The sequence below is a fragment of the Monodelphis domestica genome, chromosome 7 (assembly GCF_027887165.1).
Source record: "Monodelphis domestica isolate mMonDom1 chromosome 7, mMonDom1.pri, whole genome shotgun sequence".
Lineage (NCBI taxonomy): Eukaryota > Metazoa > Chordata > Mammalia > Didelphimorphia > Didelphidae > Monodelphis > Monodelphis domestica.
Window position 1 is genome coordinate 207,386,227 of NC_077233.1, and position 26,024 is coordinate 207,412,250.

The 26,024-nt window shown below is 39.5% G+C and overlaps 1 protein-coding gene and 1 long non-coding RNA gene across 2 annotated transcripts in view; one reads left to right on the forward strand and one right to left on the reverse strand.

The window, feature by feature from the left end:
- LOC103103313 (uncharacterized) overlaps positions 1 to 18,745 on the reverse strand; it is a 42,787-nt gene extending 24,042 nt beyond the window's left edge. The window contains exon 1 of the long non-coding RNA XR_469966.2: positions 18,584 to 18,745. This is a non-coding gene — a long non-coding RNA (uncharacterized LOC103103313). The remainder of the gene's footprint in view (positions 1 to 18,583) is intronic.
- The window catches only part of GABBR2 (gamma-aminobutyric acid type B receptor subunit 2), a 737,774-nt gene that overhangs the window by 531,925 nt on the left and 179,825 nt on the right, over positions 1 to 26,024 (forward strand). The window contains exons 6-7 of the mRNA XM_056806338.1: positions 8,760 to 8,960; positions 20,130 to 20,366. Of these exons, the coding sequence (XP_056662316.1) occupies positions 8,760 to 8,960; positions 20,130 to 20,366 (438 nt within the window). The remainder of the gene's footprint in view (positions 1 to 8,759; positions 8,961 to 20,129; positions 20,367 to 26,024) is intronic.

Genomic DNA, 26,024 nt, shown 5'->3' on the forward strand with positions numbered 1-26,024 from the left:
AAAAAGAAAAATCACAAAAAGCAAGTCGAAAATTTTTAATTTCACAAGTCTAAGTGCATTCGGTGTCTAGACAGTCAACCCTATGAACCTTGATAGCATTCCAGTGTGATAACTGACAGTTTTAACAGTATCTCCAAATTATAAAAAAGCTTGTTATGTTCAACATGTCCTGGTTTTTTTAAAAACCCTTACCTTCTGTCTTAGAATCAATATTATGTATTACTTCCAAGGCAGAAGAGTAGTAAGGGCTGGGCAATGGGGGTTAAGTGACTTGCCCAAGGTCACACAGCTAAGAAGTATTTAAAGCCAGGTTTGAACCCAGGACCTCCCCTCTCTGGCCCTGACTCTCAAACCTCTGGGCTACCCAGTTGCCCCCCAATATGTCCTATTTTTAAAAAATGGGAATATGTGTAATATTTTTCAGAAATATCTCCAAAATTGTAGAAATATTTTTTTTGGTTTAAAAGGCAATTTTTATTTTTTATTTTATATAAATAAATTTTTATTTTATTTCTTTAAATCCTCACTTTCTGTCTGAGAATCAATGCTATGTATTAGTTCCTAGGCAGAAGAGTGGTAAGGGCTAGGCAATGGGAATTAAGTGACTTGCCCAGGGTCACACAGCTAAGACGTGTCTGAGGCCAGATTTGAATTCAGGACCTCCCATTTCCAGGCCTGACTCTCAATCCACCTATCTTCCCCCTAAATTTTTTTTAATTTTTAAACAATTTTTAAATTTTTAAACAAAAATTTTAATTTCCTAGTTTACATTTTTAAACAAAAAATCATGTCATATACAACCATCAGGAAGATTTGGCTAAAAGGGCATATGTCCTGAGAATTCTGGGCATCAGAGGCAATTAAAGTTTAACTTCACCCCAGGAAGGAGGGAAGAGAAGAACCCTCTGACCCGGAAAAGACCATCACAAGAGAAGCAGACTTTAATGCAGGCACTGTGAAATCTCCCTAATTTTTTTCAACTCTGCTGAGAGAAAGAACACTCAAGGGCCGCAACTTAGAAGGCCAAATACAATCTTTCAGAGGTGCTGAAAGCAAATTGAACCCTGGTGCAAAAAAAAAAAAAATATATATATATATATATATCAGAGAGGCCCATTAGGGAAAGCTACACAGTGAGAAGTGATAAGAAAGCACTTAACACTTTCTCACTGATAAGGTAGCTAAATTAATAGCTGAAACGAAATGGGTGGAGCAGACAGATGAGACAGAAACCAGATCCAGGCTCAAACTCTCCAACATGAAAATGAAACTTTAAGATTTCTCAATATTCAATATTTCTCTTTTGAACAAAATGAAAAGTCAGTTAATCTGAGAGAAGCCCTAAAGGAAGAAACATAAAATACCTGGAATCAAATCTTTTATTTTTAAACCTCACCTTGTTTTAGTATCAAATCTTTTTTTGTTGTTGTTTTTTAAAAGATATTTTACCAATTACATGTAACAATCCTCCAAATATGTTTTCTGAAGTTATAAATTCCAAATTGTCTCTCTGCCTCCCTTCCCTCCCCTTTCTGGGAGAGCGTAAGCAATTTGATCTGGGCTCTACATGTATTACGTAGTTTCAATTCTAAAACAGAAAAGCAAAAAAGATTAGGCAACTACTAAGATGTGTCTGAGGTCAACTTTGAACCCAGTTCTCCAGGCTCCACTCTAATCACTGGGCTGTGGAATCAAATCTTGCCTCTTCAACTTCTTACCTCTATGGCCATGTCACTTATCTTTCTTGACCTCAGTATCCAAATCTGTGAAATGAGAGTGTGAGACAGGACTGATCTCTGGAGTCTTTTCTAGTTCTGAATCCAATGAGCTATGTATGACCTTGTAATAAGATGCTTCTGTTTCTTCAAGTCTTGTTACAAATTATATCTTTCCTTTGATTCATGATGCAAATGTTGGGAGTTAGAATTTCTTAAATATTTATACTTTTACTGCAATTTCCTCCTATAAAATGAGTAAGCTGAATGAGATGGTGGCTGAGGTCTCTTCCAGTTCTAAAAGTCTCTGATTTTTTTTATTTTAATATTTCATACAAATATAACTATAGTTGGAGTTTACTTTAAGGTTTACAAAATACTTTATATATATTATGTTATTTAATCCTCACTGAAACTCTCTAAGGTGCTATTAGGATACCCATTTTACTGATGAGAAAAAAGATAAGAGGATAAAAGCAGTTAAAAGATTTATCCAGGGGCATATAGCTAAGAAGTATCTAAGATGGGATTTGAACTCAGGTCAACCTATCTATAAGTGCAACACTCTACCTACTCTATCACCTAGCTGCCTATAAAAATATATTCTTTTTTATAGAAAAATATCATAGAAGAGGCAGCTAAGTGGCTCAGTGGATAAAGAGCCAGGAATAAGGAGGACCTAGGTTTAAATGTGGTCTCAGACATTTCCTAGCTGTGTGACCTTGAGCAAGTCATTTAACTCCAATTGCCTAGTCCTTACCATTCTTCTGCCTTGGAACCAATACACAATATTGATTCTAAAACAGAAATCAAGAGTTCTTTTTTTAAAAAGCATAGAGGTAACCTGTGCTATCCCTGCTCATATGTACTCATTCACACCTGGGCAAAGATTAGAGGTCGATCCACATCCTAATAATCCTGGTTTCAGCTACCTGAATTAGAGGCATGATATATAAGACCATAGTTTCAGGGCTAATTTTGGAAGGTCAGAGCTATGAAATGAGTGCAAACATCATAGTCTAATTCAAAAATTCTTGTCTTTTTCAAGACATCTTTGCTGGTCCTGCTCTTTCATGGAATTTCCCTCCTTTTGAATTTCTGTCTCTTGTGGATGGATGAAATTTGTGGTACTCTGTCATCTATGCCATACTGGCTCAGAGACTGACCACCCTTTTCCCTCAAATCTAGCTTATATGAAACCTGAACCCAACCAAGAATCCCTCTTTGTTGTAGATAGCAGCAAAGATAATGTCCCGAAATCCTTGAATCAATGAGATGTAAGGGATTTCAGAGGTGACCTAGTCCAAGAATCTTCTGTGATATCCCTAGCAAATGATCTTCCATTTGAAGATGAATTAAAATCTGCCACCTCCTAAGACAGCCCATTCCACTTTTGCTTCTTTTCTCCAGGCTAATAGCCCTGGTTTCATCTGCCAATGACAATGAGAAAGCTAGGTGGTACAGTGGACCGAGTTCTGTGGTAGGAATTCCTGAGTCCAAATCTGACGTTGGCTGTGTGACCCGGGGCAAGTCACCTAACCTTCCTAACTTTAAAGTAGAGATAATAATAGCATGTCCTCTCAGGGTTGTTGTGAGAATCAAATGAGATAATATTTGTAAAGTGCTTAGCACAGTGCCTGAGACATAGAAAGCACTCAAATGCTTATTTGGGGCAACTAGACAATGCAGTGAGCTTGGAGTCAGGAAGACCTGAGCCCAAAACTAGCCTCAGACACTTAGCTAGCAGAGTGCATGCCCCTAAGCAAATCACTTAACCCCATTTACCTCAGTTTCCTCATCTGTAAAGTGAGCTGGAGAAGGAAATGGCAAACCACCCCAGTATCTTTGTCATGGAAACCCCAAATGGGGTCATGAAGAGTTGGTCATGACTAAAACCAATGAACAGCAACAAAATATGTATTTCCTTCCTTTCTTATGTGGGTCTTTGATCCTAATCCCAGTTATTCAATTCTAGACACACTGCAATTTGTCTTTCCTAATATGTGGGACCCAGAACTGAACACATATGCACCCCGACTGGAATATAGTATCATGAAACTCTGATGCCCCCTCTCACAGCATTAACTAGTTTTGGCTACCGTCTCATTATCCATTCACACTGAACCTGAATCTAGAGGTCATTCACAATCAGTGGTTGGTCAACAAGCATTTATTTAGGAGGCAGTATGCACCGGGCTCTGTGATACAGAAAGAGACAAAAGATAGTGCCTGCTCTCCAGCAGTAAGAATCAAAGAAAACTACCATTGTATAGTCCACAAGAACTACAACTTGGGAAATGAATTGTTTGAACCCGAGTATAAAATTTCCTATTTGACCCCACTATATTTCACCTTATTTAAGTCAACTCATTCTACCCTGCTGCGATCTTTTTGAATTATGCTTTTTCATCTAAAATATTGGCTCTCCCTCCAGTCTTCATTTCACTTACAAATTTAACAAGCATGCCTTCTCTGCCTTCCCCTGTGTAATAAGTAAAAATGTTGAGTGTTACAAGAGCGATTCCCAAGGCCATTCCACTAGAGACACTTCTCCAATTTGATGTACAATCGTGAAGGTCTACTCTCTGGGGATGGTCGTTCAATCAGTTTCAAATCTACCTAACCATGCTATTAACCAGCCTCCAGCTCTCCACCATATTCCACTATTTATCACTACTCTCTAGAGTTGGCCATTCAATCAGCTTCAAATCTACCTAATCTTACTGTTCCCTAGCCTCGATCTCTCTGTCTTATCCCAATACTCTCTGGGTCTGGTCATTCAATGAGTTTCAAATCCACCTAACCATACTATTATCTAGCCAATATCTCTACACTTTATCCTGCTTCTGGGGCTGGTCATGCAATTAGTTTCAAGTCCACCTAACTGTGCCCTTATTTAGATTATCGCTCTCCATCTTTTCCCCCAACAGAGCATGAAAGACTTCATCAAGTGCGTTACTGAAATCTAAGCATACTCTGTCTGCAGCATTCCCTTGATCCATCAGGCTAGTTACCACAAAAAAAAAAGAGGAAATGAGGTTAGTCTGGTATGACCTGCCCTTGCTAAAGTCATGCTGGCCTTAATAATCACTACTTTGCCTGCTAAGTGCTCACAAAATATTCTCTTAATAATGTGTTCAAGAATTTTTCCAGGAATAGAAATACAACTCACTGGCCAACTGTTTTCTGACTTCTCATTTTTTAAAAGAGACCCAGCATATGCCTTCTCTAGTCCCACAGCTCCCTTCCCTTTCTCTAAGATCTTCCAAAAATCACCGACAATAGCACAGCAATCACATTTACCAACTATTTCAGAACTCTAGAATATAATTCGTCCAGTCCAAGGACCTGAACTTGTTAAGAGCTTGTTTTTTTTTACTTACTTGTTTGCCTCAGTTTCCCCATACATTAAATGAGTTGGAGAAGGAAATGGCAAACAATTCCAGTACCTTTGCCAAGAAAACCCCAAATAGTCATGAAGAGTAAGACATGACTAAAAAAATGTCTGAACAACAAAAAAAAGAATATTTTCCAACTCAGTGTTCTTGGCCAGCCCCCTTCCCAAATCTCTTATTTCTCTTCCTGAAACTCCAACTTCAATTAACAGTAGTGATGAAAATAGTACTTGTCCCTAATTTCCCATCAGCACCACCCTCCAAAGTCTTCAGTTTTTGTTTTGTTTTGTTTTTCACCAGAACATTGTAATCCTTAACAATGATTCTCAGGTTCTTTCTCATGGTTTTATTTGTTCCTATCTGAATCATCACAAATGAGTAATTTGACAGTTTTGACAAAATTTGACAATTCACACAATCACAGCTTTAGAGCTGGAAAGGATCTTAGATATTATCTAGTCCAACCCTCTCATTTTCTATATGAAGAATTAGAAGCCTAGGGAGGTTAAATGACTTATCCAGGATTACACAGCCAGTAAATGTTTGAGTAGAGCAGGTGGGTGGTACAATGGATAGAATGCTAGATCTGATCACAAAAAAAAAAAAGATCTTCCTAAGTTCGAATCTGGTTTCAGGCACTCACTAACTATCTGTGACTAATAAGTCACTCATCCTATTTGCCTCAGTTTCCTCATCTGTCAAATGAGCTAGAGAAAAAAATGGCAAACCATTCCTGTACCTTTGTTTGCGTAGAAAATCTCAATGGGGTCACAAAGTGTCAGGCAAGACTGAAACATCTGAACAACAAAAACCTAAATGTTTGAGTCAGGTGTCATGATCTACACTAGAGGAGAGAGTGATTATCTTAATGAGATCCTATTTAAGTCAGGAATTTTGAGAAGAGATAAGACCTTCTTCAGAGTGGACAGCTGGGGTTCTGGTATCTTCGCTATTCCTCTCTGTCACATCTGCCCCAACCCTCAGTCCTGGCTATCATTTTGGAGGTGGCTCTCATCCCATCTGGTCAGTCCTTCCCTGCAGTTTGCCCCAGAATCTCAGCTCCAGGCTGGTATAGTGGAAAGAGCCAGACTTAGAGTCAAAAGACCGGGTTTGGGATCTTGGCTCTGACATCTTTTAGCTGTGTATCTTTGAGAAGATCACTTCATCTCGCTGATCTTCAGTTCTCTTTTTTTCTAAGATGGAATGCTCTTCCTCATTGTGAAGAAAGAATTTTATAAACCTTAAAAGTCTATGTGAATGTGAGCAACCTCATTCCACCCCATTCATGTAGCAGGGAAAAGTAGGATTCCTCCAACCCCAAATTAGAGTCAGCATGATGTCCAACCATGATGCCATGATTTTTTTTTAAGGAAAAGATATTTTATTTACTGACTGATAAAGACTTTTAGGAAGTGCAAAATGCACTGGATACCTCCCCTGACCAAAAACAAACAAACAAACAAAAAACAAACTTGTGTCAGTACAAGCTTAAGCAATGCTACACAAGTTTTTTGGCAAAGTCCTATTGTATTATTCAGCCTATTACATAAAACCAGAGGACTCATGATGAACCATGCTGCTCACTTCTCAATAGAGAGGTGATGGGTTCAGAGTGCAAACTGGGGAATTTTTGGTAGGGTTGGTGGTGAGAGAGGAAGAAACATAGCCAATGGGGAAATTTATTTCACTTGTTTGTTCTTTGTTGTAATGAGTTTTGTTTTTCTTACTTTCTTAAGGGCAGGGGAAGGTTAGAGGGAAACAATGAGGGATCCAATAATAATTTTTTTTATTTAAACAAGGAAAAGAGTTATAGGTGATAACTCCATAGCCCTTCTCAGATAAGGAGCAATAGAGAATTGGGAGAAAAGGCACAAGTCCTCCAGGGGAATTCCTCGGCCCTATCTGATTCTTGGCCACTGGTTTTGTTTGTTTCTTGTTTTCTTTCCTTGGCTCCAGAAATGATGGCCTAGAATTGGATTTTCTGCTTTCCTTTTCATTGCCATAACCTGTTGCTTCTGACCAAGATTTCCCTCCCCTGGACCATTCAGAACAGAACACAGCAGGTTCCCAGCTTCTCCCCTTCTCTTCTTTCCTGAAACAAGCATATTCAGTCCCTGAGAATTGTTTACTGATGCCAGCAATAGGAAAACGATAGGAAATAAAAAGATTCTCCCTCTCTCCTCATTTTCTTGGCAAGGAAAAAAAAGGCACACATAATTCATAAATAATGGATCTTTGGATACACAAAAGACTGGAGAAAGATTCACTAAAATATATATTTCAGAAGAAAATCACTTCAAGGGTATTCTAGATATTAAAATCACAGAAGCTGAGACTCTGGGGTGAAGTGTGGGAAAGGATTGATGAGATGGGTTTAATGCTGCCACCAGAAATAAAGCTTGGACTGAGAAATGAAGCATTTCCCCATTATCCCATCCTTAGCCACCAAACCCTACCCCTATACCAGCTGTGGTGTGTACTGAGGAGTAGAGATTTTAAGTCATTCCAGGATGCTAAAGAGGAAAAAAAGGGAAGAAGAAAAATCCAAGGAAGCAATCACAAGAGAGAAGGAGAGAGGGTGAATGTGGTCCTGAAGCCATTACCTTGGGACAGCTAGCATGTCTTTGGTTGCCTTTCATATATCAGTGACATAAATAAATTGGGGATTACATGAGTCCATATATTTGTACAAAGATTTTGTGGGATGGAGTGTTAACTGGGACATATTAGAGCCAGCTCATACCAGTCTTTGTTGAGCTGATTGTTAAATTTTCAGTGTGAATCTTTATACCTCAGAAATCAGCAAATGCTATAAATCAAGACTTGATTAATTGTATTGTTGCATACTGGCCTTAAGAAAGTAATGGAGAAAATGTTAGTAATGCAAGTTAAACTTAAAAGTGTGGCATGCTGGGACAGCTAACTGGCTCAGTGGAGAGAGAACCAAGCCTGGTGATGGTGTCTTGGCTTCAAATCTGGTTTCACATACTTCCTTGCTGTGTGGCCTTGGGCAAGTCACTTAAGCACAACTGCCTAGCCTTTATTGTTCTTCTACCTTGGAACCAATACATGGTATTGATTCTAAGAAAGAAAGTAAGGATTTGGTTTTTTTAAGTGTGTTATGCTTACTTTTTTTTTTTGATAACTGCCAAATATCTACCAGTTCTTTTTTTTTCAGTTATGCATATGTAAAGTAGAATTGTGAACTGTTAGGAGAGAATATATTATAATATTATATATTATCTTCATAGATGTGTACCTGTGTATAGTCAATTCCCAGGTAAATGATTTCTCTAGCCATTAGAAATTGGATGTCAAATTAGACATGCAGTTCTAGATCCAATATGGACCTGGTAAGGTGGAGAGAATTTGTTTACATCACTAAGAGAAAGATTGGATATCTGTATCTGAGATATTTGAAGTATATTTTTCTCCCTGTATGATAAAAAATTTTCAAAATAATAGTAGCAAAAAGGAAAAGGAAACAGGAAATGATGTTAGCAAAACATCTGGGTAGTTTTCCTCTAAAGAGAGGGAACCAATGTGAATTGTGTAGAGAATAAAACAAAAAAAATGTTACTTTTGAATGGAATGGAATACAATGGAATGTCCAATGATCTTTTGACCTTTAAAACTATTTGGTTTGTAGGCATATCATGAAAACATGTTTGGCAGCAAGTATCAGTGGATCATTCCTGGATGGTATGAGCCCTCCTGGTGGGAACTGGCACATTCTGAAGGCAATCCATCTCCCTGCCTCAGCAAAAATCTCCTAGCAGCTATGGAAGGTTATATTGGAGTGGATTTTGAACCCCTCAGTTCAAAAGAGATCAAGACCATTTCAGGAAGGGTTGGTATCTTTGTCATTCTAAATTTCAACTACTGGAAATCTTTTTTCTTGTTTTGAAATATTGTCACATATATCAATGTGAGGTCACTAACTGTTGAAATGGAGCTATTATTGTTCAAAAGTATATGTTTGGTGTTCATTTATTTAGTATTAATATTTATTTATTTTATTATTTATATTTATTATTACATATTTAATATTTATTAATATTTAGTAGCATGATATAGTTTAGAGATCATTGAAAAGCTTTCATAACCTTGTTTGCAAACCTGAAAATGTTTGATTCAATGAACCTTCAGTCACTTGAATTTTTGGAACTTAGGAAATCAACATGGGAATACAGGAATAGCTCATATAATATCAATAGTCATTAAACATTTATTACGCATCTACTATATGCCAGGTACTATGCAAATAACAGCCTTATTTGATTTCACATCACAATATGAGAGAAAATAATGTTGCCAGGGATCATATTAGGTCATAAGAATATTGTAAGGCAAAGATGAGACAACCTTTGAAGCACACAAAAGCCACCTAACTGTGGAGGGAAGGAGGGAAGTTCCAGAAGGGAACTGAGTTGTTACAAGGCAGGGAATTGGGCTAGGCTATTCTTCAGAAAATGCTAAGCAGCTAAGTGGCTAGGTCAGAAGATGGAAGGTGCTGGGTTCAAATCTAGTTCCAGACACTTCCTAGACAAGTCATTTAATCTCAATTGCCTAGCCCTTACTGCTCTTCTGCCTTGGAATCAATACTTAGTATCCATTCTAAGGCAGAAGAAAGAGGGGAGGGAGGAAGAAAAAGGAAGAAAGGAAGGAAGGGAGGGAGGGAGGAAGTATTTCCCAATTCTGTTTTAATCTGGAGGCTGGAAAGTGTCTGGGCAGTATGCAACCTATCAGCTACATTTAGAAAACCACATATTAACATTATCTGTGACCTATTATATTTTTATTTGCGATGTATTTCCCAATTATATTTTAATCTGGAGGCTGGGAAGTGTCTGGGCAGTATGCAACCTATCAGCCACATTTGGCACCTCTGCCAGCCTTTATTGTTAGCATATGGGATGCTTCTTCCTAAATTCAAATATTGCATCTTGTTTTTATTAGTTGTATGACTCTGGGCAGGGTCTTCTGGGCCTCGGTCTCCTAATTTGTAAGATAAGGGGATTGGACTCCATCTCTAAGGTCCTTCCCATCTCTAAAGCAGCACTTTTGGTGTGGTTGTTCAGTTGTTTTTTCAGGCATGTTCAAATCTTTGTGACCACATTTGAGGCTTTCTTGGAAAAAATCCTGGACTGGTTTACCATTTCCTTCTCCAATTCATTTTACATATGAGGAAACTGAGGCACACTGGGTTAAGCGACTTGCTCAGGGTCACACAATTAATAAGTGTGGTCAAATCTGAATTCATGAAGATGAGTCTTCCCGACACCAGGCCAAGCACTTATCATGGAGCTGCCTGAAAACTCATCACTAAGCTCTTTGTAATGAACTTTCATCCACCTGGGAAATCAGTGTGGGGTTGTGGGCATAGCTCACAAAATGTCAATAGTCAACAGTCATTAAACATTTATTAAGCACCTGCCATTTGCCAGGCATTCTGTTAATAATATCATTAAGTGGTTCTGCATTTCTATAATATGAGGAGTGGGACTTTGATGATCTCGTCTCTGAATCCATATTCTTATGACCTAGATTCAAATCCCAGTTCTGCCACTCTCCACCTTTGTGATCTTGGGCAAGTCACTCAGCCTCCTGTGCCTGTTTCTTTCTGTAAAATGAAGATGCTCCCTAGACAAATCACAGGTCAGACCCTCTCCTGTCATCAGATGACTTACTGATGCTTTGCTTCTCCTTTCAATACCAATCTGAAGCTTTCATGTATTCCAGACCGCCATTCCTCTGCCCTGACCCTAATCCACTGTGTTCACAGTCAGGACCCTTTCATGAATGGGGAAACTCAAGGAATGTGGCTCTGAGCAAACCTAGCTGTAGCCTACTGTCCCCAGCCTGGAGGAATGTCCCAAAGTTCCAGTTGTACAGTGACGATCCTGCTAAGCTCAGCACTTCAAAACGCCTTCTGCGCTCTGGGTCCCGGTCTCGTGAGAGTGGGAGGCAGGGTGCAAAGTTGCAGAAACAGCATCCGAGATTTCCTCAGAGCCTCTGCGGTCTCTTTCAGCTGTCAGTCAATAATTTAGTAAGGCATTTCATATGTGCCAGGGCAAGCCAGGAAGTAGCTGGGTAACCCCAGAATATCTATAGCTATTTGCTATCTTTTCACACTTCTTTCTTGCCCTTTCATTGAAATACCAAAGTAATTTGGGACCACGAAGGCAAGAAGTCTGAAGTACTTCTAGCTAATGTTTCCATCTATGTACCATTGTTCAGGCAAAAAGCTGGCATTTATATAGTGTTTTAAGGTTTATGAAGAGCTTTAAGAAATTATCTCATTTTATCCTTACCACTACCCTGAGAGTTAAGTGTGAGGATTATACCTGTTTTACAGATGATGAAATAGGCTGAGGGAGATTAAATTACTTGCCCACAGTCACACAGCTATCATCTAAGGTGAGAGTAGAACTCAGGGCTTCCTGAATCCAAATCCACCAGTGCCATCCAAATCTGCCCTGGTCTGCCAATCTTCTGTAGCATCTCTGGAAAAATAGCACCTGTTTACAGAATAGCATTCTCTGTTCCATCATTATATTCTGCTACATTGTTGTAATATGACATCATAAATATCACACTAAAACATCACCCAGTAATAACATTAATAGGAAGAATTCCCTTTTTAAAAATCCTTATCTTCTGTTTTAGAAGTGATACTAAGTGTTGATTCTGAAGCAGAAGAGCGGTAAGGACTAGGCACTTAGGGTTAAGTGACTTGCCCAGGGTCATAAAGCAAAGAAGTGTCTAAATTCAGATTTGAACCCAGAATCCTTCTCTAGACCTAGCTCTGAATCCACTGAGCTGCCCCAACAACTGACTTTGAAGTTATTGCTCCAAGATAATTTCCTCCAGACACCAAGTCTATCTGACTGATTGGTCCTGCTGTTGGCTTTTAGGATTGTCAGTTGACCAGAATGGACCATCATCCCTCCAGAAAGAGTCAGAACCTCTCCTTGGAAGAATTTTCTAAATAGAGAAACACTTGGGCCCAGAATGTGTTCTCTAACAGAATTTATTTTTGTCCTTACTGCAATCATTTTCAGGAATAATTTGAGACTGAGATTTGGGCTTGGACTAGTTCATAGAATCATAGACTTAAACAAAGAAGGGCCTTAGAGGCCATCTAATCTAACCCCCTCATTTTACAAATAAAGAAACGGAGACATAGGGAGGTTTATAACTTGCCCAAGGTCACAAAGGTAAGAATCGACAGAGCTGGGCTTTCAGATCATGATAAAAGAACATCAATTTCAAGGTGAAAAGGACTTTAGAGACCATGGAGTCCAACCTCCTCCATTTTATAGATAAGGAAACTGAGTCTGAGAGTACTTTCTCTAGGATCACACAGCTAATAAGAACATAAGGCGATCTTCTAATTCAGGATCTTTAAAAGACCTAAATTTAGGAGAATTTAGACCTTCCTCACTGCAAGCCCAGAAAATCCAACATTATTTGCGTTGCACCATTGTGCTCATCTCTTTATCTTTCCCCCAGCCTATTCTATTTGATCATTCATAATTCAAAATGGCAGATCACTGGCTGCTCTTCCATTTTATAGCTTTGGCTATTTTCAATTCACTAAGCTTCCCTTTTGGTAAATTATTTCCATGACAAAATTCCCAGCTCTATCACTGACTTCAAAAAAGTCCTAAACCAGGGTGGTCTAACGAGAGGAACAGAGGATTAGGAGTAGGAACAGTGACCTTTCTAGGCCTCAGTTTCTTCCTCTATAAAAGAAGGGAGTTGGACTAGAAAATGTCTAGGGCCCCTTTACACATTAAATTTTATGAATCCATTTCCACTTTTTAGAAATCGTTTTAGGTTTAAATTCTGTTTTTGCTTTATTTTCCATTTTGAGCATTTAACATAATGGCCAAAATTCTCCCATAGTTATATGGCACTATAGAATAAATTCCCATCTTAATAGTCTATTGATAGTATCATGGAGCTATAATAAAAGCCCAACTTTCAATAAAATGATTGCTTTTGAATAATTTTGTAATGTTCCATGGCAAGAAACTACTGAAATTCTGTATTGTCGTGAATTCAGCATCACTGAATTTAATGATAGAAAATAAATGTGGGTAATACAAGCTTATAAATGACCTACCTATACAGAGAAATTGTTACAGTCATCCAGTTCCCACTCGTTGCCAAGATCTAACACCAAAAATTCTGTTGTCATTAGAGCACACCTTAAAGCACTATAAATACAAGCTATCATTATCATAGTGGCTCAGTAGATAGAATGCTGTACCTGATATCAGGAAGACTCCTTTTCCTGAGTTCAAATCCTGCCTGAGACCCTTATTAGTTGTGTGACCCTGGGCAAGTCATTTACCTCTCTTTGCCTTAATCCACTGAAGAAGGATGATCACATGCTGTAGCCACTGTGCTCTGTCCACTGTGCTTTCTCCACCATGTCACCTAACTGCCTGGGAACCCAACCACTATTTATATCATTTCCTACATTATTTTCAGTGTGTTTTGTGTTTAAAACATACCAACTCCCATTGAAACTTAGAAATACAGTCCATTACCTGTCCAATTCCTATCTTGGAAACCTTAAACATCTTGAGAGAAACTAGACATTTTTAAAGAGTAAGTAATGTATTCATTATGCCTTAGTGATTACTCTAGGATCATAGAGCTAGAATGGACCTCAGAGATCATCTAGTCCCAGCCCCTCTCACTTTACAAATGAAGAAACTGAGGCCTAGGGAAGTCTCTTGCCCAAGGTCAGGTGGGTAGTAAGCCACAGGGTGGGATTTGATCCTAGAAACTCTGATTCTAGAATCAGTTTTGTTCTCACTGTACCACACTGTAACCCTGCTTTTTTTTTAGCAAAATGGCTGAGGATGGCCAGTTTTAGATCATTTTCCAGAAAGAATCTCGACAACACAATGAAGATGAAGATGATTTTGAGCAAAGCCTATCCAAATAACTGTGATGGCTTTACCAACTGGAAAAGGCATACAGGTCACAGCCATGTTGTAAGTCCTCTTCTTCCAAGGAGTGTATTCAAGAACAGGAAAGAACTCTAGAAAGGAGTTCCTTCTTCCTAAAAACACATGCCCTAAATAGAATTGTCCCCCACCTGGGCTTGAAATAAAGACCCTTGACTATAGGCCAAACCAGATTAAAATTGAATTTGGAAATATTTAACAAAATAAAATATAATCAACCATAGCTAATATTACATTATAAAAACTAAGTCAATATGTGGAACCGCAGGAAACCTTACATATAGATTTGTGGCCCTTATTTCCATTTGAGTTTGATACCACTGCCCTAAACAGTGACAGAGAGAGAAAAACAGAGGCAGAGATGGAGAGAATGAAAAGCAGAGAGAGACAAAGACAAAGAATGAGAGAAACACAGAATAAGAGACAGAGAAAAAGAATGAGAGACAGAGAAATGAGTAGAAAAATGTGGAAGGGAGGAAGGAAGAGAATAAGAGAGAATATGGAAGGAAAAGAGAGGCAGACTGAAAATTAGAGAGAAGGAATATGTATGTGTGCGAGAGAGAAATAGAGGAGAGAGAATTCTGTGTGTGGAAGAGAGACAAGCAAGCAGAAAAAAACAGAGAATGAGAGAAAGAATATGAGGGATGGAAAGAGAACAAGACAATGAAAGAGAATATGCGTATGTGTGTCTGTAAGACAGAGAGAGAGGGAGGGAGAGAGGGGGGGAGAGAGAGGGAGAGAGAGAGAGAGAGAGAGAGAGAGAGAGAGAGAGAGAGAGAGAGAGAGAGGCAGGGAGGGAGACAGAAAGAGAGAGGGGGGGAGAGGGGGAGAGAGAGAGAGAGAGAGAGAGAGAGAGAGAGAGAGAGAGAGAGAGAGAGAGAGAGAGAGAGAGAGAGAGAGAGAGAGAGAGAGAGAGAGAGGCGAGGATTCTATCTGACCTATCATGCAACCTAATTATTTTTTCCTGAGCTTGATGATCTACCACAAATCCCCTTCATAACTCTTAGCCTACACGGACAATAATGTATATCACTGTAGAGTTGATTTAATCAATAGTACATTTAAAAAAACTTACAACTGGTCAACTGTGTGGGTAGGAGTTGCAAGGAAACATTTTGGTTCCATGTAAGGAAAAACGTTCTGACCATTAGAGCTCTCTTAAAGTGGAATGGGCTACTTTGGAAGATGGATTGCAGCCTAGTCAATCAGTAAGCATTTATTAATCACCTACTATGTGCCTGTCATTGTGCTAAATATAACCCTGGCTTATCTGGGCATGCCTGGTTCTTACATGGAGATGTCCATGAGAAGCTTCTGGAGTATGTCCAGGGAGTCAGTCAATCAAATCCCATATGGTAAGGGATGCAGTGGTCACCATGTTTGCAAACTGGGCATGCTCAAAAGCTCCCTCAAGGCCAGCTCCATGTTAAAACTGGGCATGGCCAGAGAATTCAGGTTACACTAAATGCTGGCTGCGTACACAAACAAAAAAACAGTCCCTGCTATCAAAATACTTAAATTAATTTAATGGGGGAAACAACATGCAAATAACTAGGTACACAAAACATATACAGTGTAAATGGAAGGTGATATAAAAGGGTGGGGAAGCAGGGAGGAATCCAAAAAAAAAAAAATCTCCTGCAAAAGGTAGAATTTTGAACTTGGGCCTGAAGAAAGCCAGAGAAGTAGAGAGGTGGAAATAAAGAAAGATTCCAGGTATGCGAGATAGCAAATAAAAAGGCAAAGAGTCAGGAGATGGAGCATCATTTGTGAGGAATAGCAAGGTGGCTGGTGTTCACTATGATGATTGTGAATATGATTATGATGATAATTATCATTATCATTTCCACTTCACCAAAGAAAAATACTTATCATCCTGGAGGGTGGGACAGCTAGGTGACTCCGTAGATAAGAGGCCAGGCTTGGAGTCAGGAGGATCTGGGTTCAAATCTGGCCTCAGATATGTCCTAGCTGTATGACCCTAGGCAAGACATTTAACCCCAATTGCCTAGCCAATACCATAATCGACCATACTGATTCTCAGACAGAAGGTAAGGGATTTTTTTTTAATTCTGTAGGATGCTGGAGGATCTTTTTTTTTCCAACCAGTTCCCATTTAGGAGTTGGAGAGATATTAAAGTTGTTTCATTTTGCCTTAATGTTTGACTAGAGGTGGCCATTGCCATTTTTTTGTGTGGAATCACAGAAGTTTTAGAATGGAAAGAGACCTGAGAGGCCATCCAGTCTAACCCACAGATGGAAAAGCATCCCCTCTAATAATAATAATGGAAACTTCTATAGCCTCATAAGGTCCACAAAGGACTTTATATATATATATATATATATATATATATATATATATATATAATCTCCCAATGATGTAAAAATTATTATTATCTCCATTAGACAAATTAGAAAACTGAAGTTGGTAAAGTTTAAGCAACCTGCTCATGTCACACAACAAGCAGGTTTTAGACCCAAGTCTTCCTGACTCCATTCCCAGCCATCTATTCACTACGCTGTCTCCCATAGCTGGAATCGCTCTTCCCCACAACCTTTGGCTTCCTACAAGATTCAGCCACCCTCCTTAGGAGGTCTTTCCTTGCCTCCCCCTTGCTGCTGGTGACTAATAGTTCTCTAGCTCTTTAATATTTGCAAAGTTTTCACATATATTATCTCACTTGGCCCTACACTAACCTAAATACTGTTGTTATCTATGAAATTCTGCCTCTGTTAGGTGCAGCTTGGTGGCACAATGGATAAAGCTCCAGGGCCAGAGTTAGGAGGACCTGGGTTAAAATCTGCCCTCCAAAACTTCTTAGCTCTTTGACCCTGGACAAGTCACTTAGCCCCAGTTTGCCTAGCCCTTACCCTTCTGTCTTAGAGTTATTACAAAGGCAAAAAAGTAGAGGTTTACACAAAAATAAACCAATCAATAAAAAAAGGCTAGATTGATTGATTGATTGATTGATTGATTGAAAGGAATATCCAGTCATTCCCTTTGAGGATTCTGGAAAAGGCAGAGGTTTTCCTTTTCTACTACACAATTAACGGAAAGCATTTTGGCCACGGAGTCACATTTAAATAAAGAAAACATCTCACTCTGCAAGAAAACTTGAATGTGAAGAAAGTTTTTGTGAAGGCTGTCACGCATTCGAAGAACTGATGCTTGTTCTGAATTTTCCCAGGAAGCTGGACTAAATAACATGTCTTTGAGGTAACAAGTAAATAATGATTGACATGATGTTTGCAGCCTGTCCTAAAAGCAAAAGCCAAAAATGACAGTAAAAATCTCCAATTTTCCTGAAGCCTGAGAAAGCACACATGTCAAGATCACAAGGGAAAATGTTGATTTGTTTGCCTGACATCTGTGACATTATCCATGCAGAATTCATCTCTTGGCCTAAAGCTATCAATGGGACACATTATGGAGAAATTCTGAAGCCTCCTAGAGATCCCATGGGTGGTGGAAACAGTGGGACGTGACCCGGAGGCTGGCAGCTTCACCATGACAGTGCCCATGGATTCCAGGGCTCTTAAAACTGTCTTATGGTCATAAACTTATTCATCATATTCAATTTCAAGTAATTTTTATTATTTTCAAAAGTCAAATCTGCCTTGATGATAAAGAAAACAGAGTATGATGGTCAGAGCACCATAATGGGAGCAAGATCAGAATTCTAGTCCTAATTCTCATAAAATAATTCCATGACTTTTTTCCCTAAAACCTATACCTTCTGATTTTACTTATATTCTTATCTTCTGTCCTAGTACCAATTCTAAGACAGAAGTGCAGCCACAGCTAAGTAATTAGGGTTAAGTGACTTGCCCAGGGTCACACAGCTAAGAAGTGTCTGCAGCCAGATTCTAAGCCAGGCCCTCCTCTATCCACTGTGTTAGCTGTTCTGTAACAGCAGGACTTTAATGTTACTCACCTTCTTTGGGCCTCAATTTCTATAAAATTAGGGGATTCTCTCTTATTCCAAAACTTCTGGGGTTCTGTAATTTTCTATCTATAATTTGCCACCATTGAGGACATTCAAAAGAATGGGATGCAATGCCTTCATCTAAGAGATTAGAGCACTGGACATGCAGTTAGGAAGTCTAAGAATTAGACAATTCAAATTCAAACTCAGATATTTCCTGGCTATGGAAACCTAGGTAAATCATTCAACCTCTGCCTGCCTCAGTTTCCTAAACTATAAAATAGAGATAATAATAGCACCTACCTTACAACGTTTTTATCAAGATCAAATGAGCTAATATTTGTAAAGCTCTTAGCACAATGCCTGGCATACTGTAGGTACTTAATAAATGCTGGTTTCCTTCCTTCTGTCTTTCTTTCCTTCTTTCCTTCCTTCCTTTTTTCCTTCCTTCTTTTCTTCCTTCCTTCTTCCCTTCCTCCATTTCTTTCTTCCTAAAATATTATCACACTCAAAAAGCAGTTGAAGTTAGCAGCTTTGACCAAGTGCCTAAATGAATTCACCTGGGACTCTTCCCTAGCCTCCTCTGAGGCTGCTTGGAGGCAACATATAAAAACAGAAAGATGCTGAGCCCTGGAATAATGTTGAAACTAGAGCTGTATATTCTGGAAAGGCAGCCAGGTGAGACCCCTTCGTTGTAGCTGCTGGGTGGCTTTTCCTCTGCATTTCTGTGTGTGTGTGTGTGTGTCACTATGTTGCTCTTTTCCCTGGGGGCAGTCCTGCACATTGGATTGTGACATAAGATGCTTGAGGTCTTGGCCCCAGGATGTACCAGAAAGCTGAGCAATGATGATTCTGTATCCCAAGGTCAGCCCCAGCTGGGGCTGTGACAGTTTTTCAGCCCTTCCCTTTCCCTTGTCTTCTCTGTCTGACAGAGGCTCCGAAGGTCCTGCTCAAAGATAAGCTTCCCAAATGTTTCCAGCAAAATTGTGAGCACCTCAGGAGTGAATGCATAGCCTCTCAAGGTCACTGGCTCTGGAGACACAACATTCATTTGCCTGTAATAGTTCCGATGTGTTTGCCAAACAATCAAGCTCTACATCTCAATTACACCTCGTGTGGTGATATCACAAACGGAGTTATTTCGGCAATTGTCTCCTGCACAAGAGATTTTAAACTCTTCTACTGCCTAAGGAGATTGCGATATCACACTGTAATGCTTCAAAACAGCCGTGATTTCATGAGGGTGGCCATTGCCTTGAGGACCCCACATCAAGCCTTACAGGAGTAGCTTTAGCCAAAAAATCACCCGGAGGGGGCCGAACTTCTGAAAATGCACCTTTCTGAATGAACTTGCCTATCTCAGTCCTCAGAGAATCTGCCTCCCTCGGATGCAGCGTGGAGTTCTGGACCTCAAGTCAGGGTTCCCACCTCTGGGATTTACTGAGCTGAGCTGTGTTCCACAGGCAACTCACTTCACTTAAAAGTAACTTAATAATCCAAACATGTGACTTAATTATTTCATTTGGTTCCCTACAAAAACAAGATAGAGATATAATTGGAAACCTTGACATCTTGGTAAGATCATGAGCTTTTTCCTCCTGGCATACCCTGTGAAGGGCCATCTCCACATGGGGATGAGACTTCAGAGGAGGGTTTTCATGGAGGAATTCCATTATAGGAAAAGAAGGTTTAAGGACATGAGGGGTTAGCACAAAACATTACTTATTAGAACGTAAGCTCTTTGAGGGCAGGGACAATTTTGCTTGATTATATTTCTATTCCTCATGCCTGGTACATGTAATTTAATAAATATTTTCTTTTTCTTTCTTCCTTCCTTTCTTTAAACCTTTACCTTCCAGCTTAGAATCAATACAGTGTATTGGCTCCAAGGTAGAAGAATAGTAAGGGCTAGGTAATGGGGGTCAAGTGACTTGCCCAAGGTCACACAGCTAGGAAGTGTCTGAGGCTAGATTTGAACCCAGAATCTCCCATCTCTGGATCTGGCTCTCAATCCACGAAGCCACCTAGCTGCCCTCTCTTTCTTTCTTTCTTAAAAATATCACCTGATTTCTTTTTCTCTTATTCTTTCTTCCATTTCTTTTTCAGACTCCCCAACAGTATGAAAAAGAATATAATGATAAAAGATCAGGAGTGGGACCCAGCAAATTCCATGGCTATGCCTATGATGGAATATGGGTGATTGCAAAAACCCTGCAGAGGGCTATGGAACATCTCCGCTCTAGCAACAGACACCAAAGGATTCAAGATTTCAACTACACAGACCATAAGCTTGGCAAAATCTTCTTGGATGCAATGAATGAAACCAACTTCTTCGGTGTAACGGTCAGTCCAAACTTCTTTGATTCCATTGCCTTTTACCTGTTGCTATTTCTGGGAAAATTCATAACCAGAAAGGGTTTTTAACTTCTGAGAAATAAGAAACAAGTCTAATCATCTTTTTCCAACCCTTTCAGAAAAATATCACCATAACTTTTATAAATGAGGGAGCAGCATTGATGTTTTATATATGTATATATGTGTGTCTATGTACATATATATATATATATATTTTTTAAGACTACTCAATTTGGCATTAAATTGGGCCATTGAGAATGGAAAAAATAGACTGGGGCCAGATAAGTGATGCAGAGGATAGAGCCACAGTGCTGTGTTTCAGACTGGATCTATGTGAATAATTTACCTTCTGTTTGCCTCAGTTTCTTCATCTGAACAATGTGAATAGCACCTGTGTCCCAGGGTTATTGTGAGGATCAACTGAGATAATAGTTGAAAGCACATAGCAGAGTATCTAGTACACACTAAACCTTATGTAAATGTTAGCTATTAGTGTTAGTTGTAGTAATAGTTGTTGTTAAATCGTTTCAGTCATGTCTGACTGTGAGCCCATTTGGGGATTTTCTTGGCAAAGATACTGGAATGGTTTACTATTTCCTTCTCTAGCTCATTTGACATATTAGGAAACTGAGGCAAATAAGGTTAAGTGACTTGCCCAAGGACACACAGCTAATAAGTGTCTGAGGCTGGATTTGAACTCAAGAAAAAGTCTTCTGACTCCAGACCTGCACTCTGTCCACTTCACCACCAGGTGCCTTAGGGGACAAAATACATTTCCCTTCTAAGTAGACATATTAAATATAGTGTGCCTTGAGGTGTCTCTCTCCCTCATCAGTTCACTGTACCCTCAGAAGTCTGTTATTGCTACTCGTACCCAGCATAGAACATAGGATTCTATTAGCTCTAGTCCCCAACGCCTACTGTACAGTGACTTTCCTACCCTATTGGCAAAGTCTACCATTAGCATGTTACAAAATTAGCACTCATAAAGCTCTGGAGAGTAGGAGAGCCAGAGAGCTCAAAGGGAACCATGGATAATAGTGATAATCTGCCATTTATATAGCTCTTTAACAACTTACCAAAATGCTTTCTCCATATTAGCTCATTTAAAATTCTGAACAACTCTATAAGGTGGGGATTCTGTATTTTACAATGGGAAATGGGGGCCCAGAGGGAGCAAGTGATGTGCCCAAGCTCGATCAGTCAATAAACCTTACTAAGCCGCTACTACGGGCTGGGTGGGTAGGTAGGTGGCTACCCTGACACTATCTTCTGATAGAATGCAGTGTCTGAAGTTGGGAGGATTCGTCTTCCAGAGTTCAAATCTGGCCACCAACACTTAAGAGCTATGTGACCCTGGGAAAGTAATTTAAGGAAATGACAAGCCATTCCAGTGGCTTTGCCGAGAAAACCCAAATGGGGACACTGAAAATGATTGAACAACAATATGCGCCAGGCACTGTGTTAAGCATTAAGGTCACATAGCTAATTAGTAGCAAAGTAGGCTAAAAACATAGGTCTCCTAGCATTTATCCAAAAGCTTTAGAAAATTTAACTATTTTTGATTAATTAGTTCATTTTGCATAGTATGATTCCTTTTTTTTTTTAAATAATCCTTGTCTTTGCTCTTAGACTTAATAGTAGGTATCTGTTCCAAGATTTTTAAAATATGGTAAAGACTAGGCAGTTGGGGTTAAGTGACCTGCCCAGGGTCACACAGCTACGATGTGTCTGACGTCAGATTTGAACCCAGGCCTTTTGTCTCCAGGCTCTATATCCACTGAGTCACCTAGTTGCTCCACTAGTATCATTCTTCCAGAGTAGCCCTCCCCAAAACAACTGCTATACTAGCTATACTCTCAATGAGGTACACAACATATTTAATAACCTTATTGTCTAAAATCTATTTTGCCTCCCATGTCTTTCTTTCTTTTTTTGTCAAGAAATACAAAAATAATGAGATACAAAACTCTATAGTTGGACATTTTCATGATTTTGTATTTTCTTTTTTCCCTAACTGCTTCATCACCTTCAAATAAATGTGTGCATGTCATGTCATGAGAAAGTGAACGTATTTAAATTAAATCTGTCTTCTGTTCCCAAAAAGATTCATGTGATAAAATAAAAGGTATATTTTTCAAGCTCAAGGAGACTTCAGTAGGTCAATTTCAACAACAAACTAATAGGATAGAGGGCAAGGATGAGGATGGGATAGAAATAAAAGAGAAATAAAGAAAAGAAATGGACATTTTTCATTTTACAAGTGATTTTTATATTGGGAAAACTATAAGCCAGTACCTCTCTCTGACATGGAATAATAGACACCAAGAAATAAAATTCTGCTGGTCAGTTGGGAATTATTTGACTTGTCAGAACCCATGGACTGAAAAGGGACCAAGGGATTTTTAAAGAGACAGTTCTTTTTTGTTCCCCCTTGTTCTAAAGAAGAATTATAGCAAACATGACACAAGGGCATGATTTGCATTTGAGTCTGAGTAGGTGCTTTGAGGAGAAAGGGAGACAGGTGGTGTCCAGTATGGCTGCCCTTTGAACCACAGATGGGACTCCACTGGGGCGGCCTTTGCTTCTTCCCCATGGAACATCCTGAGCCCATGTGGAGAGTAGAATTGTTGTTGGAGTTCCCTCTATGGGGGAATAATCAAAGGCTGGTCATTCTGCTGGTCTTTCATCCACCTTTCTTTCCACTGGGAGATGGGGACATGGGAGGAGAACAGATGTTAAATCCAAAATTGTACTGTTCTTTCTTCAAAGCTGTTTATATTTTCTGCTTATGAGTTTGACCATTGCTTTAAAGTTTTGCCCTATCTTAAGTACTTCTGGTTTTAAAGTTTCATTATTTCTGAGTGGAGAGTTCAAAAACTAAACAGAGACACAAAAGCATCTAACGCACAAAGACAGATGTACAAAACGACAAGAGACAGAGGCAGTGAACAGATGCTCTTGACTGAACTGTCAAGGGAGGAGTTCTCCCATTTGGGTATATAAGAAAATAAATCTTGTTCATTCTTGTATTTTATAAATTTCTGGAGAAGTGTAACAAACCCCTGTGAACCTAGTCCTTGTGATTTCATCTGGGATTTTGTGGCTGTTCAGGAGTTTCAAACATGTCTGATTCTTCACCACCCCATTTGAGGTTTTCTTGGCAAAAATACTGGAGTTGTTTGCCATTTCATTTTACAGGTGAGGAAACTGAGGCAAGTAGTGTTTCGTGATTTACCCAGATCACACAGCCAGTCACTGTCTGAGACTGGATTTGAAGTCAGGTCCATCTGACACTAGGTTGGGTGCTCTATCCAATGTACCACCTACTTGTCCCTCTGGGCATAATAGAGTTAAAACAGTGGCATTCTGGGAGAAAATGTTTGGTAAGAAGAAGGTTACTACCCTCCAATGCAGTTGGTTTCGAGCAATTTTACTACCATGGCCCTAAGTATGGAGTACAGTTGAGATGTTGAATAAGGGAAAGTCACCCCAACAAGGATAACTAAAAGGAGGAGTTAGACAGGCGTTGATCTTCTCACAAATACACCAGCTAAGAGGGAGAACATCACTTTTCTGCTAACCTAAATACTTCCATCCTCACAAAATGCTACACACCTATGGGGGCTCATCCAGAATGACAGACACATCCATCACTCTCTTCTATATGATCTCTCTAAAGGAAAAGTCTTCAACAACCACCTTACTCCTGGCATGGCTTCAGGCCATTCCAGAGGTAGGGAAATAGCGACTGCCCTAGGGGAGCCCCCTCTTTGACACAAAGACCAGTCATGCTGGATACCAAGAGTCTTCCCTTTGCCTCAAATGGTCTTTGCTTCTCCTCAAATAGCCCATGAAGTCAATTTCCTCATCACCTCCATCTCCTCCAAGAAAAAGGAAGGAAAAAAATCCATTGTTGTCCCTTTAAAACTCAATCCTTTTTCAGTGCATTGGTCCTGGCTACACAAAGAGTGCTTTTTTTTTTTGACCAGCAGAATTTTTTTTTTCTCATTATGAATTACTCCATCAGAGAAAGGTGCCAAGTTAAAGAATAGAAAAGTTCTGAATTATCTAGAAAAAAATCTTTAGAATATAGAATTTAGGGGGTAATGGGTAGCTCAGTGGATTGAGAGACAGGCCTAGAGATGGGAGGTCCTAGGTTCAAATCTGACCTCAGACACTTCCCAGCTGTATGACCCTGGGCAAGTCACTTAACCTCCATTGTCTAGCCCTTACCTCTCTTCTGATTTGGAACCAATACACAGCTTTGATTCTAAGATGGAAGGTAAGGGTTTAAAAAAAAAAAGAATATAGAATTTAGAGCTGAAAGGGCCCTAGAACTCTAGAGGAACTCTAGAAATCAACTAATCCAACCCTTTCACTTTATAGAGAAAGAACTTGAAGCCCAGAGATGTGGAGACTTGCATAAGATCACAAATCTAATTAATGGGAACATTTGGAGTAAACTCAGGACTCCTGAATCTTAGTCCCGCGTTACTATGCAGTGTGTTATACAATTCAATCATAATCTGTTTTTCACTCCAAAGCAGAAATGGTAGTACAAGCTAACCTCATTTAGCATATTTTATTATACAAACTATTTTAAATACATTAAATTAATCACCATCATGAATTATTTAACGGGATCCCTTACAGATACTTGAGGGGGGGGGGAACCCTAGCTGATCCTCATATTGCCTCTTTCCATTTACCATCTTTCTCAAACCAATTTTCTTCCATACGTGGACTTTTGTCTACTTGGCCTAATAGTGATAGATTGGTGTCATCTTTGTGCTTAAGGATTTCCCTGCTGAGTTTCGTAGGGACTTTCAATTCTATAACATTCATGAAACCCCTCCTGTCTGTAGACCAGGGTGGAGCCCCTGTGCATGCTATGGCTACTTGGAGCTTTAAAGGTCAGTTTAAAGCTGGTGAGAGGGCCAAGCCAGACTGACCCATTGGTGATTTAGGGGAATGCGTCTATTCTAACCACAGTAGAATGGGCAGATGAAGACAATCCATTCCAACAGACATGAAGGCAATGGAAGCAAGAGCCTTGAAGCACGTAATGCTTGGTTAGAAATTGAAGACCCCAAGGTCATCCCCGGCATCTCTGGTCATTCCCAATTGGCTTTGTCTTGCCCTTGAACTTTGATGACACTGGAGAGGAGAGTGATGTTGATGACTTGGTGCAAGTCTGCCTCACTTAAATCCAATTCACATGCAAGTCAAGACATCATCCTGTGATGTCATCAGTCCTCTTCGAGTAGGAAGGACAAGGACAAACAGCAGAAACTGTCTGCAGGGTGCTGTGCTAGGCTCCAAATTGAGTGCATAAGCTCAGATAAGACATGGCCCCAGTCTTTAAGGAGACTGCAGTTTCTATGAAAGGACATCAATAGAGACAATATTAGATGATAAGCTTATTAGAGAAGTACCCCCAAAAGTGCCAAGTGAAGACAGAGAGAGAAAAATCAGAAAAGGAAGCATCAGAAAGGAGCTAGTGCAAATACTATCAACAAAGCAATGGGTTCAAATCAAGAAAACATCTAATGCCCAGTGGACTTACGCGTCGGCTATGGGGGGTGGGGGGGAGGAAAAGAAAATGATTTATGTCTTTAACGAATAATGCTTGGAAATGATCAA